This window comes from Pagrus pagrus (genome assembly GCF_965226575.1).
Source record: "Pagrus pagrus genome assembly, chromosome: 21".
In the NCBI taxonomy this organism is placed as follows: Eukaryota; Metazoa; Chordata; class Actinopteri; order Spariformes; family Sparidae; genus Pagrus; species Pagrus pagrus.
In genome coordinates, this window is record NC_140208.1 from 18,302,830 (window position 1) to 18,322,139 (window position 19,310).

A 19,310-nucleotide genomic window follows, 5' to 3' on the forward strand; every position below is an offset into this window, starting at 1 on the left:
AGTTTGTTTAGGCATAAAAAAAATCAGTCAATGAAGAATTTCCTCCCGAAAACTACAGCTGAGCTAACTAGCTAACAGCAGTGAGCTGTAGTTGTAGTACGTAGCAACAGCTAGCAGTTACGCTAGCAATATGCTGTCCTGCTTGTTTTGAAATTGTCAGGTTATCAGTTCTTACATCCTTGAGATTTTCACAAAATCAAACCTTTACTGTTGTTTCTATGTTAAATTAAACTCAGAAACTACAAATCAGAATTTACAACATAAAAATTGTTTTTTATTGTTCGTGGCGGAGTCCACCATTCCTGCTCAGGATTTAAATTGCCTTTGTATGCAGGAGGGGTTCACAGTTACATCAGAGTTGTATTAAGTTTCCGCCTGTGTAAACTGGCCACTTACTACTGCTATAGCTTCAAATTAAGTGTTCAAGTGGCGAAACACCAGGTGGCTTTTATTGTGAAGAAGTAACAGAAAACCCAATACATTTTTCACTGTGATTAGCGCTGCACAAGCAACTACAAAAATGCTAGCTCCATCTGCTGAGGTTTGTAGAGTCTTCTTCTGAGAAATATTTGTATAACTGAACTTTAATCTGTCATTTCTAAGCAAACCAGAATACAAACAGATTACTAAATAGAAGCAGCCTGCCTTCTTCTTCTTATGATCAGTCCCATTGTGAAACCTTAAGCTTCGGACCCCCCCACCCCCTTCCACACACACAAACACTGTGCCCCTAAACCATTTGGCCCCTGTTTATGGTCTTAACACATGTTGATGCGTGGGGACTTTTCCCCCACCTAACTGATCCCTCCCGATCCTTGTGGTGTACAAATGAAAGTCCAGCACTTACCAAAGCCCTGTTATTCTGTCTCACGTTCTCTCATACATACAGTGTCTTTATATACACTAGCCTACATACATACCACTGTACAACACAGAGTCCTGGCCTGTTTTTTATGGTTTCTTGAGTGCATTCTCACAGATTCCTCTCATAGTCAGTCTCAGATTGTTCTCGCCACAGTGTCTGTTTTTTGGATAAATCCAAACAAAACCAAATTCCAATAACATGGCCAAATTCTTCAGGGAAACTTAACCCACTTTACTATCTGGGTGCATATTCTGAATTGCACCACAAAAATTATAGTTCCAGCAGATTCACATCAAAGTTATCCAGTGACCAAATGCAATATGTCTCTCTGCACAATTAGGGTCAAGTCTATTAATTAATGACACAAATGGGAAGCTTCGCCATTTGTTCAACAGCTTGAGAGACACTAAAAGTTGGTGTCATTTTATTTTAAAATCAGATAAGTTGAGGAAGTTATTCGTTATTTTACATTTAAGATGATAATGAGACATTTGAGAATTTTTGATACCAAAGTTTGCTTTTTTTGTGGTGTCCACTATGCACAACAATAAAAAAATAGGCTATTATGAATGTTTTTGTAGTTTGTCTAGCCCCTGAAACATGGGATCAAAATGATTCAAGACTAACTTTTGTTCGGATCAACATGATGCTTTAACTCCGGACCTAAACCACTGAAACCACCAAAACTGTCACGGTCAAAGCCAATCTTTTTCCTGCAGTCCTTGACATAATGGGCCTCAAGCAAAGCATAATATTCACCATTGTACTGTAACTGACAAAAGACAAAGTTTGAAAAGCTGGAAAACAACCCCCTTATGAGAAAGTACTTGTGGTGCAGTTCAGTTTCAGTTCAAATCTTCAGTTGCTGGATGATCCTTTGGGAACCAATACTTTGTCTATTGTGGCACAGATGTAGATGTCCATATGTTTACTCCATTGTTTTTGAACTAATGCTACAACTTAACAGAGATGTTTTGTTCTCTCTCCAGCCATCGGTTAATGGCAGTTATAGGACAGATAGATGATTCATAAAAGGACTTTTGTATTGTAAACCTTTTTTTTCATGTCTTTGTTGCCTCCTTGAGTGAAGTAAAACATGACCAAAACACACTTTTTATATTTCAGTTGTCTTCTTTATTGTGTCTCACCACTGTCATTGATACAACCAAAGCAGGCCCACATGGCATAATGGACATACAGTATTCCCCAAACACAATGGGGGCATCACTCGGTGGTTTTCTGACCACAGCAACAAGTGGATTACTTCACAGAGGTCCCAATTCCAAATATCCAAAACAATACATGAATGGCAAACTTAGTTTGAAAACCCTTTTTATGTGTGTTTACTTACTTTCTTTTGCATGTGACTTCTCAAAATTTAAATCTTTGAAAGCTGCTTTGATGATGTTATGACAACTGATCTTTGACACAGACTTCTTCAGACCCACTTCACAAGAGAATCAGCTCCCCAGCGCCACTCATTCTCAAAACCTTTAGCAGCCAGAGTAACATTCAACACAAATAAAATCTAGAGGTAAATCCTACTGTTGGAACGTTTCTCTGCATTACGAAAGGCTAAAAGGCTTAGGTTTGAGGTGATGAATAACAGATTACGCTTACTGTGGACTTAATCTACATTCCTCACTTCTTAAAACAAGTCTAGATTCTAAATCTTGAAACCATTTGGCTGCCAAAGCAAAAGTGTTGAAACCCTCCCACCCGGCTTTGTTCGGGTCATGATTTACTTCTGGCCCGCAAAGTGCTTGTTTAAGACGGTCTTGGCATACTCAAGGGCATCATCAGCTGGGACGGGTAGGTGAGGGGCGATGCCAGCTCCTTCCCATCCTGGCCCGAAGGTAGTGTCGGAGTGGACAGTGGGGATGCTGAGGAAGATGTCGGTCTCGCCGACACGGAAATTCTTGGGTGGGTGGGAGGACCCATTGGTGGTCTCTCCCATGATCATGGCGCGGCCGAGGTTCCTCATGATGTAAACGAACTCCTCCGCTGCACCGGCAGTTGCTTTGCTGGTCAGGATGATGAGGCTCTTCTTGGAGCCGTACCTTTCACCTGATGAAGAGGAGAAAAGGAGGCAGAACACAGTTAATGAGGCAGAGAAGTGATGTATGCATCATGAAAGGGTCAATTTCTCTCATCAATCAACGCAGAAAACTGATTAGCATTGAAAAAAATGTCATTTGTTTGGCGAACCAAAGATAGATTTAAGAGTGACTTGGTCAACCAGGATGACTTTAAAGACTCATAACTAATTTGTCAAGTTTGAGGCATTGCATCCGTAAGGCCAATCGGCTCATCTTGAAAAGCAACTGATTTTTGGCCATTTGGGGGCAGAGGAAACTTACTGTAAACACGACACTGATCATCTTTTAAGATGATATGCCAATCTTGTTAGCAAACTGTTTCTAATTTTATACCTCGGCAGATACAGAGCATTGTTAGCATTCATCTGGAGTCATGCCTCTGGCCAGTACAACTTTCATTTAAGCTTTGTGTTTGGTCTCCACCAATTCCTTAAGGAAATATTGGGCTCTTTAGCTGCTAAATGCTACACTATGTTCACCAGCTAGGTGCTAACTTTGTTGGTAACAGGAGTCTTGGGCACTTTATGCAGTAATTTACATAACAAGATTTTTTCTTTATTACCGGTGAGTTCAGGCAGGGTCCGGAGCTCTGTGGTGGTGCCGGAAGGTCTGTCGTACAGCTTGTCCAGCACAATCTGCCTTTTATTATCAAAGAAGTAAGAGCAGAAGCCGGAGATGGCTGTTGTTGGGCCACCAATGTTATTCCTGCAAAAAACAGTTGGAGAACAATCATAGAAATGTTAGATTCATGATGAAACTGAATGATCCTGAGAACGGTGTTAATCGTGGCTCGAGTGCGGTTATATGTTCAATGAGTTTATTGAACAACTGATCAGCAATAAGATCCACCTTTTTCTCCAAGACTCAGTTAATACGATTTGTTGGTGGTCCATATTTAAAAATGATCTATAGACTACAAATAGATACATCCTAAAAAGCAATGCTATACTTAGGCTGACTAAGTAAACATGGACTGGTGAGCTTCAGCAGCTTTAGCGGTTGATTTTTTTCTTTCTCCTAAATGGACCTGTGCATTTTTAAAAGAAGCTTCAACTCACTCCGTGAGCAGGATTACCCACCTGAGGTCAATGATCATAGCGTCAGTGTTTACAACTTTGTTCCAGACGTGCTCAACAATAATTTGGGCGATGGCCTTGACCTCCTCGAAGTCTCCGAACATGTCAAAGCGCAAGTAGCCAATGTTGTTCTCGAATATGTCAGTGTGGAAGGAGACTTTGATCAACTCAATGTACATCTCTGGAGTATAATCCTGTGGGAGAAGAACATGCAACAACTCAGCATTTGTAATATAATGTGACCAATATGTCTCACTTAATATAATCAATAAAAAGTCATTTTTTCAGCAATTGTTCATATTTATATTTGCCGCATATTACAAATTTCTCCTACCCTCCGTATACTAAACATTTTATCTAGTGCACTGCCAAATCCTCAGTTTTAATCTAATTTTAAAAGTGTAAAAAGCATTTTGACAATTACATTGTTTATCCACTCTACCTACAGTAATCACATCACAGTAACCAATACTTTTACAAGCATTTTGAACACCAGATAATTTTGAGCTCTGTGAGTGAAAAACTCCTAAATCGAAGCAAAAAGGGAACTCCATTTAAAACAACAAACAAAATTTTTCTGTATTTGAATATTTAAAAGCGACAATAAAATATACTTTCAAAGGCAAAAATCAATAATCCACTGTTCATGGGTCTCACCATGGGTGGCAGGGCTGGGGTGTTCCTGGTAGTCTTCAGGCTCTTGTCCCCGGACAGGGTCTTCAGGTCAGTGGACAACTTTGTCTCTAGACTCTCCTTGGAGACGATCATGTTGTACTCGCCGTTTGTCAGGAGCCCTTTCAGCTTCTCTGCAACATCAGCCCCGATATTTTCAAAGGCGTAGTTGTCAGCTATCAAGGTTGCTGCTCCCTCAATGATGGTTGGAACCTCGGCGCGGAGGTTGACAATTTTGATTGCGGTAGCGAGGGCATCCTCGGCGTTGACCTCCACATTAGGAGTCACACCTGTAACCTCCCAGGAGGAGCCAGTGATTGGGTTGATTGACTTTGCAGTTGGCACCGTAACGTAGAAGTCAGTGTCACCCACCTTGATTTTTTCAAGTTTCACAGAGCCCCCGGCAGTCTTCTCGCCCACAATGGTGGCCCTCTTTAGGTTCTGGAGGCAGTAGGCAACATCCTCGGCAATGCCTTTGGTGTTCTTGCTGGTGAGGATAATGAGGGGTTTGGTGGCGTCGTATCTTTCCCCCAGCAGTGTGTCCATAGAAAACAACTTAGTGGTGGTGTTGGAGGGTCGGTCATACACGCTATCAATGTGAATCTGAGGCTCGGCTTGAGTGAAGTAAGACACAATGTATGGGATCCCTGAGACGTCCCCGCTGCTGGTGTAGCGCAAGTCAAAGATGAGAGCTGAGGTTGGCAGGATTTTATTCCAGACCAGGTCTAGGAGCAAAGGACCAACCTTTTCAGCGACCTCCTCACCAAGGATGTGATCGATCCTCAGGTAGCCAATGTTGCCCTCAAGGATGTCGAGCTTAATTGAGGTCTGGAGGACGGCAATGAGCTGCTCTGGTGGCAAGGGAGGCATCTGTGGGGGAACCACGGGGACGTAGTTTGGCTCAAAGGAGACCATCAAGCGTGGGTCGCTGACGGTGGTCTGGACTCCAGAACTGAGGACATTAGCCAGGGAGTCACCGTCTGGGATGTTCAGAATCTCTGTGTTGCTGCCGGCTGCTTCAATCGCCTCCTTCATCCCCACCAGCTTCTCTGGTGAGCAGTAATTGTCCATGACGATTTTTGCCATATCTATGATGAGGTTTGGGGCAAAAGAGGCATGGATAAAGGAAACATTTCCCAAAACTAGCAGAGATGCCACCAGGAAGAGGGCTTTTGCCATGTTTGTAAGTTTAGTTTAAAGTGAGTAGATGGAAAGTGGAGGCTGTTCAGCCGAACCTCCTTCTCCGAAGAGGTTCTTTGTCAAATGGCACTGTTTTGGCTGCAAGGATCCTGTTAACACACTCATAAGAGGATTTGGCCCATAATAAACCTCTAATCGTATTATCCTGAGTACTTCTGTAAGACAATAACAACCTTGCCAAGTAGGTGTAGTAACAAGGGGGTGTTGCCAAAGATGGTAATCTTAAATTTATACAAGGTATTTTGAACACTCATGTATTTAAAGTTACCTGTGTCAAATAAGGTGAGCTTTGTAACCGACAAATATCTAGACAGGGATTAAGGGTGTCAAAAGTATCCATCTTGCTAAGTTTAGTCGCTGTTCACTTTAAGCCCATTGGTGTCAGTATTTTTAACTGGGGTCACTGAGAGTCACTGAAATCACAAGAAAACGTTGAAAACTCATCTTTAGCATTTACAGTAATTCAACACAAAAATCAAAGCTGATGTGTGCCCTAATGAGGAAATGTGCTTGTAAATGTCTGGAGAGTAAATCAACAGTCAGAACCACTGAATTCTTTATTGTTTCATAAATGGTGCACATTTAATGGCATTTGTTCAGTTGGTGGTTGCCTCCTCTCTGAGGTGGTGTTGAATTGAGAGCCAGTTAAGATTTGTTTGGTACTTGCTCCCTCTGCTGGTGGTTTTGAAGTTAATAAACAGAAAATTTGAATGAAACATCATTACAGCATTCAGAAAAAAACAAAGTGAGAAATAAGTAAAGAAATACAAATATTCCTACATAACGACACAAATCACCATACTACACATTAACATAATGATCAAATCATTTGGTGAACAGAATATCTACCTTATAATATGTGGCATTTAAAATGAAAAGAAATAACACATACTGTAATATTAAAACAGAAGAGTAAAAGGCAACTTTACATAATATAAATGAAAGTATACAGCTGTGGTGGGGTTTGGGGTATAATATCATTTAAATTAAAGGAGTGCAATGTAATCTACCTTAAGAAACATATTTTTGGTGAATTATTTTAAGTTGAAAGTTGTTTTATTCACCAAACTAATTCACTTTTCACACTTAAATGGCATCCTCTTTACTGGATTTAATATGAAAGTAGATAAGTTGATTTGAGGTTTGACCCTATCAAAAGCAAATAAGTTTCCTTTTGTAATGAGATATACATTGTTCCATACCCATTCAGTATACGTCTCTCTAAATGAAGGCATCAGATAAAAACCTTAAAGGTAAAAGTAAATTTCAGAGTGGAGACAGCTTGGAGATACGGTAAATGTCAAACAGGATTACAAAGATTAATTTCTCCCACCACACTATTTTTGTGAAAAGGCCACTGTAAGCAACTTGAAACCAAAACCAGCAAAAAGAAATTCTTGTGATGACACCTCTGTTATACAAGATGACCTCCAACTTATATTTAATTATATTAATTACATAACTGCCTTAAATTAAGTTGAATTAATTATCCAAAACAGTACTCAACTATTACATTTCATTTACAGGATAAGATTATTCTATGTACTGTAGCTGTGGTCAGTGGGACAGCATGACTGGTTCATATCCAACATTGACTACTAGGCCACACAAAGAAACTGGACTTTGACACTGAGCTGGTGGCTAAACACAAGACAGATTGACAAAAGAACATAGTTTTCAAAGGAAATAAGAATACCAACACGAGGAATTATTTTCCTTGCTCTTTCTTCAACAGCCTTGCTGCAATAATTCTCTGTGCTACAGGAAGAGCGTCAGTGGCCTGGGCAATAACATGAGGCTCAACCCCTGAGACACTCCACACTTTCCCAGTGATTGCACTTAACACAACCTGGTTAGGGATGGAAGCGTACAGGACACTGTCCCTGATCTGATAGGTTCCACTTGATAGAGACCCTCCGATCGTTGGTTCACCAACGATTGTGGCCCTTTTCAGGTCCTTCATGGTGCGAGTGAACACTTCGGCTGCTGACCCTGTCATATGACTGGTGAGGATGTAGACGTCTTTGGAGGACCCATACCTTTGACCCTTAACCTGAGGCAATGTCATGACCTCTGTCATGGTGTTTGTAGTGCGGTCGAAGACAGTGTAAAGATGCTGCAAAGGTTCAGCATCGAAAAAATAGGTGCACAAGAGAGGAATTGCTGTTGAAAATCCACCGGTGTTGTACCTCATGTCAATTATGAGAGCATCTGTGTTGACTATCTTGCTCCACACTAATTTTAACAACTGAGGTCCAGTGGCCTTTACCACCTCTACATCTGCCATCATGTCAAACCTTAGATAGCCAACATTACCTGACAGAAGATCAATTTTAAACAAAGCGTCAATCATGTATCCGACTTCTTCAGCAGTAGGGATCATTGGGACATCACGAAGCGTCTCGGGCTCGACATCGCAGTGGAAGACATGGAGGCGGTGATCATCTGAAGTCTCTTGCAGGTCTGCCGTCAACTGAGATGCCAAAGATTCAAAGTCAACCACTGACCTGTATAATCCCTCAGTCCATTTCCTCAACAGTATCTTGCTGACCTCTATTGCGACTTCGTGGATTGCATAGTGTTTTTCCAACAGTTCCCCGGTTCCCTCTATAAGGGACCTGAGGCCTTGGTGAAAATCTGCAATCTCGTGAGCATGCTCCACAGCGTCTTCGGCTAGCACAATAGCATCAGGGACCACACCACCTCCCAGCCAGAATTCACCATTGTTGTCAAGAAAGTTGATGAAAGGGACAGTGATGGCAATATCTGTTCCCTCAATTTGAAACGTCTTTGAATGCATCAAAGTGCCAGATGTAATTTCCCCAATGACTGTGCCACAATGTAGGGACTGTACAAGGTAGGCAAACTCTTCGCCAACACTTGCTGTGTAGTAACTGGTCAACACATAAATTCCACGTTTGGAGCCATAGGATGGGCCTGTGATGTGGGGTAGAGAGTTATATTCTGTTGTTATGTTCTGAAAACTGTCATGTATTGTGAAAAAGTGACGCTTCTGGGATGGGTCCTGCAGATAGGACAGTATAAGAGCTAGAGATGTAGAGGATCCACCAGTGTTATAGCGTAGATCAATAATCAGGTTATTAGTATCTTTGAGGGGTTCCCATACCGTATTAGCCATGAGCTCTTCAAGTTTAGCCTCTGCAGACAACTTGACAAACGTATCAAAGCGCAGGTAGCCCATATTGTGTGGGAGAATTTCCACTTTAAACGTTGTATCAACCAGCTCTCTTAATAATTTCATATCATCTTGAATGTTGTAAAGCTCTGGATCCTCCTCTCCTGTTGCAGCATCGTCTTGCATGTATTTGATGATAAGTCGTGGATCTTCAGACACAGTCTGGAGGTCATGATTAAATCTGACTGCCAGGTCCTCCTCAGATACGACAGAGAATAAGTCTGTAGATTGCAGGAGTTGAAGAAGAGCTGGAATTCTGTCGGTGAAAGCATAATACCTCCTGATGATGTCAGAGATACTCTGTATAACTTTTGGAATGGTACTCCTTACAACCAGAAGGGACTTGGCTTTCGTGACAGCTTCCTTGGCGATGACACTGACCGTTGGGGAAACACCATTCACTTCCCAGCTCTGACCTGTGATTGGGCTAACTGATCTTGCCACAGGAACAGTTATGTAGAACTCCGATTGAGCGATTCTTATCTTTTGGACTTTAACTGACCCACCAGCAGACCTTTCTCCAACGATGATGGCCCTCTTTAGGTTTTTTAAGGTGTATGCCACTGCCTCAGCCGCCCCCACAGTACGCTTACTGGTCAAAATAATCAAATCTTTGTTCTTTCCATACTTGTCCCCTGGTATTGATGGCATGCTCCACAGCTCCCTGGTTGTATTTGAGGGCCTGTCATACACAGTGTCAATATGAATGAGGGACTCAGAGTCTGAGAAATAGGAGATTATAAAAGGAACTCCAGACAATTCTCCAGCTGTGCTATACCTCAGGTCCAAGATGAGTGAGGATGTTTGGGCAACTTTATTCCAGATGTTGTCCCTCAGCAGAGAGCCAAGCTTTGCCGCTGTCTCCTCCCCAATTATCCGATCAATCCGCAAGTACCCGACATTGTTGTCCAGGATATCCAGCTTGACAGAGTTTCTCACCAGCCAGATCAGCTGCTCTATTGGGAGAGACGGCAGCATCTGTGGCACCACAGGGACAAAATTTGGCTCGTATGTCACAGTCAACCGGGGATCATTCAGCGCCCCTTGTACTCCGACTGTGAGCACAGCTGCCAGGGTCTTCTTGTCTGAAATCTGCAGGATTTCTCCGCTGTTTATGGCTTGTTGGATGGCCTCCTGCATCCCAACCAGGTTCTCAGGGAAGCAGTAGTTTTCCAAAAGGATGTTTGCCATGTCTAACACCAGGGCAGGCTGGAACGATGAGTTGACAGATAGAGTACATAGAAGAAGTGTCAACAGTAGTGGTGGTGAGTGTTGCGCCATCTCAAATGTCTTCATCATCTCCGATGGAATAAGACTCACTCTGTCTTCTCTTTCACTGGGCTGTATTAGTTCATATGTCTGCGTTGAGGGATGATGGTTTTTGTAGGAGGGAACACTGTCATTGCTGTTTTTTTTTGGAAAACAACATCAACATAAGAGGCTTTTGTCCCAATAAACCTTTAATCGCATTATCTGTGGTGCTTCAGCTAGCAGACAATAACAGACAAAATAAAAAAATGGCAAAAGGGAGCCTGTGCAGTTTCTGACCTTTTCCTACGCAATGCATGTTTGGTTTCTTACTTTTATTTGACTCTTGTCTTTGTCCAAGGGGCTTAACGAACTTGACACAATTTAACATTTTACTATTGTTGTCTTATTTATGCTTGAATTACAGTCAGCATTTTTTTTTATTCACCACATGCTATCCTTTTTATACTAAACCCCCCCTCAACATTTCTTTTAGATAAACTGGTTTAAGGGACAGGTGATTCAGGATATTATTGACGTGAAAGCCTGATCTGAAACTCTCACGCTCCTTCTCCCTCACTCTCTCTCTCCCTTGTCTGTTATAAAAGCTTATGGTGGTGTATTTTAGTGCGGTTGGTAATCTTTAAGGGTCATGTCTGGGTCGCTCCACTGGTGACATGATTACACAGTTTATGGACACGTGGCAAAGCCTTCTTAAAACACATGCAGGATCAGAATTGGATGAAAAAACACTAACACTGGATATAGGAACAAAAGGTTGATTGGAAAATCTTTATCTGGATTGAATGCTTAAGTATTTGCTCACTTTGCTTTTTATCCTGCCTTGGTATTTTTCACAGTATTGCATTTCTGTGCTTAATTTTTTGTTTTTATTAAGTTTTTTTTTTTTTTTAAATGTATGTAGTTTAATTCGGTGGAGGAATGACTCTGTTATATGCTGAAGTGTACAGTGATCTATACCTTGAGCTTGAACTTGACATCAGTAAGGACTAGCTCAGGACACTCTGAAACCGTGATCCAGACAATTTCGCAGCTCAGAATTATGCAGCCAGACGTGATCTCCGTCCAAATGCTGGACAGTGCTCAGCTAATCTTAACGTCTTAGCCATTAATACCGCCTCATGCCTTACATAATATAATCTCCTTTGCCACTTACACGTACACCACTCAAGACTTGTGTATCAAATATTAGAACAGGCTACAGCAATGGTTTGGATATTGAAATCCCTGAACAGCTAACTTCCTTGAAATATTACTCCAAAATGTTAAGTGATTTTCAGCTGTACGAATGATCCGTAAAGGCATGGCTGCACTCGGCTAAAATAATCTCAATTGATAAATTGCATGTAAGTGAACAGATGAATTTATCAGCTACATTGTAGGCTAGCTAGCTCAATAAGCTAGTTAGCATACTGTTTTCAGTGTTGCCTTTGAACCTGTTCTAATGTTTCTATGTTAACAAGGGGTTGAAAGAGAGGGGAGTTTTCCTGAGCTCTGAAGTCTGGCCCACAACCTTTTAATTTTTATCTGCTCTCATCAGCTTCATTTCCAGACACAGCAGGCACCCAGCACCAAATGGCAGGCCGAGTTAGCAACTAGCTTGTAAACATAACAGAGCATTTAGCAGCTAAAGCGATATATCCCTCAGCAGCTGGAGGAGAGCGAAATAGAATACTAGACTTACATTAGATCGGTGAACAGAAATTTTAATGCTAATGTTGCTCTGTGGCTCCTCGATGTGTAAATAAGCCTTTGTTGGCTAACACGTTAGCCATATTAACTTTATGAGGCGGTTATACTGCCCGAAGAGGACAAAAGTGAATCGATACTGGCTTAAGGTTTGTCAACAGACATTCCAGACATTTTAAAATGGCATGTTAGCAGAGCTGGGGGAGGGGCTTTTTCTTTGCTTGCTTTATTATTGGGGCTATTTAGAGACAAGAGAGAGTTTCCACATGAACTTGTCCCCCAGTTGGTTTTGTGACAGAGGTCCCAGCTCTGATAAGGATGTGTCACTGACTTCACTGACTTCAAATATTTACAAAGCTTACTTCTCATGGTGCTGTAACATTTTGAAAGCAATACGAAAGGTCAGTAGCTACGTACTTTCAGTATTACACCAAGCACATGAATTTTAGATTAATGTGTCAGAGGGAGGTCATTCTAGTTTATTGTTAATCTCCATTTTGTTGCATTTTGGGTTCATAGTTAAAACGGGGTAAACAGGAACTGTGTAATCGAACTTAATAATTGATATTTTTAAATTTATTGTATAGAGTAACACCTCTAAGGGCAATAAATGTTGTTTGGCAATGGACAACTTTTAAATGGATGATGGGCTATTCATCAAATGCAGGTAGCAGTCCGGGCAAAATTAGGACGTTTTATTAAAAGCCCTTCACACCAACACAGGTGTTATTAGTTATTCTGGTTAATTACTGGTAGACTTTTGACCAGGCTGATGTGGGTGGAGCTGTGATTATCTGAAGTTACCAAACTCTGATGAAACTCATGAATTGACAAGAGAGTAAGGGCAAAGCCAATCATGCACAAGCCCCCACAGTCTGTACAGGACACAAGCTTATCTGCACCAATTTTAACAGAATCGTCTGCTTTAAAGTCATTTGACCCGCTATTGTCAGTGCCCAGTCACTGCCTGGGTTCCAATGAGGCACAGTTTTTTTCGCTATCATTGGACAAGCACTTAGCTAAGTGCAGCAATTCAATAATCCCCACTGCTCCTGGATTTACAAGTGGAAACATCCCAGAGAAGAAATGTATTGATGATTGAAATCTGTAGAAATGCCTGAGAATAATACACATAAGTTGCTTTCGCCTTTCAGAAGTATGAACATCTTATATATTATTTCAAAATATTTTAATGTGGGAGTAAAAACAATGATAGTTTTATTGCCTTTGGAACTGTGTCTTGCCAATAAAGCAGCCTTTTAATTGTTAATTTCTTGTACGATAGATACAAATTAATCTCAGGTGTGATTGGTGACTGCGTTGCAGGTTACAGTTTACTGTTTTGATGTCCAATTTTGTCATTCTTCAAAAGATAAGAGTCTTCTCAGATGTGATTGTCTCCCCCTAGCTGCATCTTTGTGCTTCAACACCACACGTGACAGCAGTAAAAACACATGTAAATCATAAAAATAATAATGGTTGAATTACATTTGGCAGATTTAGTTCCTAGTGTTGTTAGTGTTATATTATTAGTGACATCTTACAAAAAATATGATGTGAAAAAGGTCAGTTCTAGTGATTGTCAACAAACCACCGCAAATGGACAGCAAAGTAATCACAGCTGCACTGATATCTAACCCAGTTATCCATCACATGGACAACTATTGACATATGACAAAAATATTCACACACTGACATTTGCCTCTGATAAATGAAGTTAAAAAGAAATCACAATTTCACTTAGTATGTAAATTCTTGAAATACTTTAAAAAAAACTGAGCTCTGTTTGGTTAAAAATTAAGCATTTTATTCTAAATCAGAATAAAAGTGAGCAACTAGCACAGTTTAGTCAAACAACTTTCTATAGAAGTTATTAAGCTTCAAAAATACATTTGTGAGAGGGATTTTAGATGTTTCCCAGACTGAACCTGCACATGAAAGGTAGTGTTTTACTGGTTGGAGTTTCAGCCTCTTGGTAAACACTATAATCACCACCAGAATTTAAAGGAATTTGACAGAAGAAGAACATCAAGTCATGCTGAAAAAATGAGATGAGTAACTACAAACTACAATTTAACTTTATATGAAGAGTTTTATTCATTTCAAGGTAGAAAGCCTCAGAAACAAAATGTAGACATCATGAGACATACGGTACCACAAAAACTCTCTAACAATCAAAAGACTGAAGCTGCAGGGTTAAATTGTCATCAGATTCTAGATGACTTTAATTAATAGCAGAGTGCATAGCATAGCATCACAAACTGCTGCTCTTGTGGTGGATGCAGCATCAGCAATGTAGCATGCATGTATAAGCTGACCATTCTGTACACGTCTGTATGGCAGTAAATATATTAATATAAACAAATTACAAATACTATTATAATGTACAGATTTACATAAAAAAAGCATGCTGTTTGTTGTTTTGTTTGACTTTTTCATGAAAATAAAAATGTCATATTAAAGTAGTTAATATCCAACCAACCTATAGAGTTGATTTTTCTAATATTTACTTTTTACCTTTTATTTTACTTTACTTTTTACATACTTTTGATATGTTTTACATTATTTCCTACATAAAAATACAGTTTCATAAGTTTTATTTATACACATCAGACCAAGGCAGTATAAGGTAAAGCTTTTTTATGTACATAACCAGTATTAAATACGAAGTGTAGAGATATCTGTGTCCTTTGGTTCTCTGCTTGGTGGCTTTAACATGTTACCATCGTACTGCATTCCAGAAACATCATTATTTTTGAACTTCAGACTATTTTAGGAATAGCATAAACTGTAAATGCCACACAGCATTGTTTCATAGCTTCAGTGTCAAAAATATAAATACAGTGTAGTTAACATTAGCATTGCATGACCTTTAGCATTTTCTTAGCCATGCTAGCTCTAGGGACCATGAAGTTGACAATTAAATCCTCAGCTAATGGATGAATTGCTGTGGTACAGGCATGAATGATCCCCAGAAGACACATTTGATTAACTGTGATCCCCTGACTTATCATCTAGTGCCATAATCAGGTCAAGACTTATTTTGGTCCAATACATTTAGGTTATAGCTAATCAGCCTACCTGTAAAAGTAATCTGTACATTGTGTTCAATGTTGAATGCTAACATGCTCAAATACGATCATGATTGTGGTAAAAAATTATACCTGCCAAATATCAGCATGTTAGCAATGCGAATGTGTGCATGTTAGCATTTAGCTCAAAACACTGTTGTGCCTTATTAGTTTCACAGAGCTGCTAGTATGCGTTATACTTGTAGTCTTGGTATTAAGTAACATTTACTGTTGCATGAGGAGGAATTATTTATTATTTATTAAAGAAAATAGCTTAGCATTAGCTTCTCAGGTAGCTTGCTCTTTTAAATATGTAGTAAGAGGCATCCATGTTTCCTCATAGACTTGGGCTACTTTCCCTCTGCCAGACTGAAGGAGGTCATGAATATCAGACTGACTTGAAATGCAGCGTTAGAACCATCACAATCACCTGTGCTGCCAGCAGAGCAAGAAAGATTCACTCCGACTACCTGCAGCCACACTCTGCCACCTTCATCTCCTCATAAAGGTATCTGATAGTGAGCCGTCCGTTCTCCTGATACATGACTGTGATCGGGTCCAGTTTGATGGGAACGCAGCACGCCATGTTGGCCTTGCTGGGGTCCCTGATGTTCATCAGCGTCTGGATGAGGGCGTGCTTTGATGGGGTCATTTCATCTGTCAGTGGGTGGTAACAGAGGCCTCGACATTCGAAGGCATCATATTCTGGAGGCGCCACGATCCAGCTGTCCCAGCCGATGTCTTTAAAGCTGACTTTGAGAGAGGCCCGCTGGCAGTATTCCCTCTCTGCCTTTCTTTTCCTTCTCCGTGGATGCTGAGCCTCCAGGATCTGGTTTGGAAGCTGATCTCCTCTGTTCCAGTCGGCGCCCGAGTGTAAGATGGTTTCTTCTTCATGGAGGATCATCTCTCTTAATTCCTTCTTCGTCTCCCTCCTCCTGCTACCCAGGTCATCTGAGAAGACTATTAAAGCCGCCGAAGTGTTATCTCCAACAGACACGCTCATATTAAAACAGCCTGCTCCTGCTTCTCCACTGAGGGAAGCCCCACAGTCCTTCCGATCCACCACCACATCAAAAACTGTTGCGCCATGGCCCGACCTGACCCAGCTCTGAATAGCTGTGGTCACATCCAACGTCTCCCACATGCTGCAAGAGCCGGAAACCTCTTTGCCAACCAGTAGTTGGGATGTTGATGTCAAATCGTCGTATTCCACGTCATAGACTTTGACGGTGGCCTTGAAATCGTGGGAGGTGACCCCTGACCTTGGATGTGGGAGGAAGAAGAGCTGTAAATCAGCAGTCGTGATCTTTTCATGGCTGGGGATGCTGACGTTGAACTGGAGCCGGTGCTTTGACTTTGTGCCATTCGTGACAGAGAGAGTGATATCTGTTGGAGAGATACAAAGAGGTCAGAGTTTTCCTTTGAAACCGAAGCTGAGATTTGAACAGTGCGATGTAGGGTCAAACTGAGATTTAACTTAATTTTGTTCCCTGAGACATCAGTATATGCGTCCTTGGTGTTTCTTTTGACTTGCACTAATTTGATCAGAAATGTAATAATCAAAAAAAGGGATTTAGTGCAAACATTACCAAGCTAGGCTAATGAGCTTTCAGTTTATGAAGCTAGTTAGCCTAGCTTGCTAGCTTCTACTTTCCGGGTGAGACACAAGCTTAATCGTACAATGGGTCTTCCCAAATTGTTGGATTTTGTAAAAGTAGAGTGCTTTATTGCTAACAGTCGATAACCAGCAAATGTGGCCGTCTTGAAAAAAGGGGAAAATGCTCTCCCAGAGGCTTGAAGCTTAGACGATACTAATTTTGGAAAAGTATGTGCAATAGCTGCAGTAGGTTATAGTTTAAGTCTATATTTTTTTAGTGTATAGAATTCAAATTGTAGTTCAACTTTAACAACCTCAGGGTGAATCACTATTGAATATGTTTCTGTGTGGGCCATCTCTAGGCGTTGGGAGTGTTTGGTTATCATGGGACAATAAATTAATGTATTGCAACCATCCATTGACAGAAATGCTCTTGGATGCTTTAGAGCAGTGGTTCCCAACCTAGGAGGGCAAGAAAGGGACTTGAAATTGTGCTACACGATATTATAGGTTATTTTTTAAACTTTCCCACATTTGAAGATTTCTAAATAAAATAAAGAAAAAGATCCTTTTGATCACATTAACGAGGGGTTGCATTAGACAGTGATTCCTTTGAAAGGGGTCACAGGCCAAAACTGGATGGGAACCACTGATTCAGAGCTTTTTGTAAAGTAAAATTTACACACAAAAAATCCCAAACTGAACAATTTACCAAGATAGCCTTAACTTATTTCCAAATATTTGTATCAGGTCTGCAGAATTAAGTCCTTAGGTAAAGAGTTATCTTTATCAACAAGTAGTGTCTCCCTCCCATTAGCTTGACAAATCATTATTGCACATCATACTTTTAAGGTTACACCCTGTTCACATACCTTGGACAGTGAAGCTTCGTATGACATCTGACTGAGGCATCGTCGAGCTGTCCGAGGCGTACTTGTCGTAAAGCTCCATCATAAACGGAGGAGGGTAGATCTTGCCGTGCTCCTGAGGAACATCTGACAGGTTGAGTTGTCTCAGAAAGCCCTCCTTCATGGTTCCCAGGAGGTTCTCCATCCTGGCGTCGGTGTCTTCCTCCTCCAGGAGATCGTCCTCTGACAGCTGAGTGTAGATTTCCCGAGGGTCCTCATTCTGGATGTCGTTACTGAGAGGTTTACAGGTGCAGGAGCCGATAGAAACCACCAGACTCAAACAGATCTGGAACAGGAATGATCTGGAGATCCGCATTCTGAAATGAGATTCTTCCTAAGCCACTGAGCTGGCATAAACTTTACCTTCTTCCCGGGCCTGAGAATAGACTTTGCGATGGCAAGGTTTGAAAATGGAGCTCCCCAGTGTGAGGGCCACAGTCCTGATGTCCGCTCCCATGCTCCCAGAGTAAACAGGGGGACTTGTGTCAACCAAAATAGTAGCTTGGCCATGCTTATCACTGCCATTGATGCCTTCTTTTAAGCTTTGTTATCATTAGAGGGCTGGCTGCTAATGAAGTCACTGTAAACACTTGACTGCGATAATGAGGGAGGCACTGGAAACTGTGAGGTTACTGAAAAGCAGACATTTCCATCAAATGCCATTTCCCAGCTTGAGGGTGAAACTGTTGAGTTCAGTGGAAACAAAACACTTAAAAGGAACAAAACAGCACATTGCATTCTTCACCGCCATCATTGCTACATATTTATTACACATTAGTGTTTCCAGCCATTTTACACTCCCAGATCACGTCATGTTCAAGAAACCAAAGTGTGATCACAACCTATGACTTTGATCCCTTTAACAGCAGTGATCAAGACGATGATATTCTACGTAGATTTCTGTGTTGGGCCAAGTGGAGCCAAACACTCAAATTTATTGAACTTACAAAATGCTGTTGACCACTGCTTAAACTGAAAGGGTCGAAGGACAGAGGGTAACACTATGCTGTACTGATTATAAAACCCACTGTAGCAAATTATAATAAAACTAATAAAGAAATAAAATTGACCTGAAAATGAAGTAAAAGATGGATGGAAAACTAAATACTTCTATTTCTGATTCTCTCTAAAAACACACTGACCTCATTAAGGCCAGACAAAAACTAGGGAGAATTTTGTGACGGGATCACACCAGCTGCGATGCCATGTTCGCGTTCCGACCCATGAGAACTCTAATATATATAAGAAGAAGAAATATAAGAAATATAAAAAAGAAATATAAGACTGTGAAAATACATAATTTTAAAGACGATTTTATAAAGCGGTGAGTGGTTTCACACAAAAACACCCACAAAACTTTACAGCAAACTGTGACTTTCTTGGCTTTGAAAATTCTTCACACATCATATATGTAATTCATGGCAACTCCAACGGGATAAAAAAAAAATGTGTCTCTCTCCATTCACTACCATACATATTTTTTTCCCAAATAAGATCCCATGAGGTCCACTGGAGGGGGCGTGACATTGGCTCTCTATGTAAACTACAGGTGATTTCAGACAGCAAGTGGTCTCTGCCACAGACATATAGGCCTATATATAGACGCCTCACTGAGCGGGTTGGCCCGTTGCTGCGATACATCGCCGCCATATTGGATGTGGCAGATCT

The 19,310-nt window shown here is 40.9% G+C and overlaps 3 protein-coding genes across 3 annotated transcripts; all 3 read right to left on the reverse strand.

Moving 5' to 3' along the window:
* Positions 1-2,003: 2,003 nt before the first annotated feature.
* On the reverse strand, positions 2,004-5,936 carry rbp3 (retinol binding protein 3). Its single transcript, XM_084342009.1, has 4 exons — positions 4,698-5,936; positions 4,044-4,234; positions 3,527-3,669; positions 2,004-2,932 (listed from the first exon to the last, which is right to left on the reverse strand). The coding sequence occupies exons 1-4, from the start codon at positions 5,889-5,891 to the stop codon at positions 2,607-2,609; spliced, it is 1,854 nt and encodes a 617-aa protein (XP_084198135.1). The 5' UTR covers positions 5,892-5,936; the 3' UTR covers positions 2,004-2,606.
* Positions 5,937-7,620: 1,684 nt separating this feature from the next.
* irbpl (interphotoreceptor retinoid-binding protein like) lies at positions 7,621-10,389 on the reverse strand (the record flags this gene model as incomplete). Its single annotated transcript, XM_084341790.1, has 1 exon — positions 7,621-10,389. One exon carries the CDS (start codon positions 10,387-10,389, stop codon positions 7,621-7,623), a length of 2,769 nt encoding a protein of 922 aa, XP_084197916.1.
* Positions 10,390-15,603: 5,214 nt separating this feature from the next.
* On the reverse strand, positions 15,604-17,958 carry gdf2 (growth differentiation factor 2; the record flags this gene model as incomplete). Its single annotated transcript, XM_084341610.1, has 2 exons — positions 15,604-16,523; positions 17,607-17,958. The coding sequence occupies 2 exons, from the start codon at positions 17,956-17,958 to the stop codon at positions 15,604-15,606; spliced, it is 1,272 nt and encodes a 423-aa protein (XP_084197736.1).
* Positions 17,959-19,310: the final 1,352 nt, after the last annotated feature.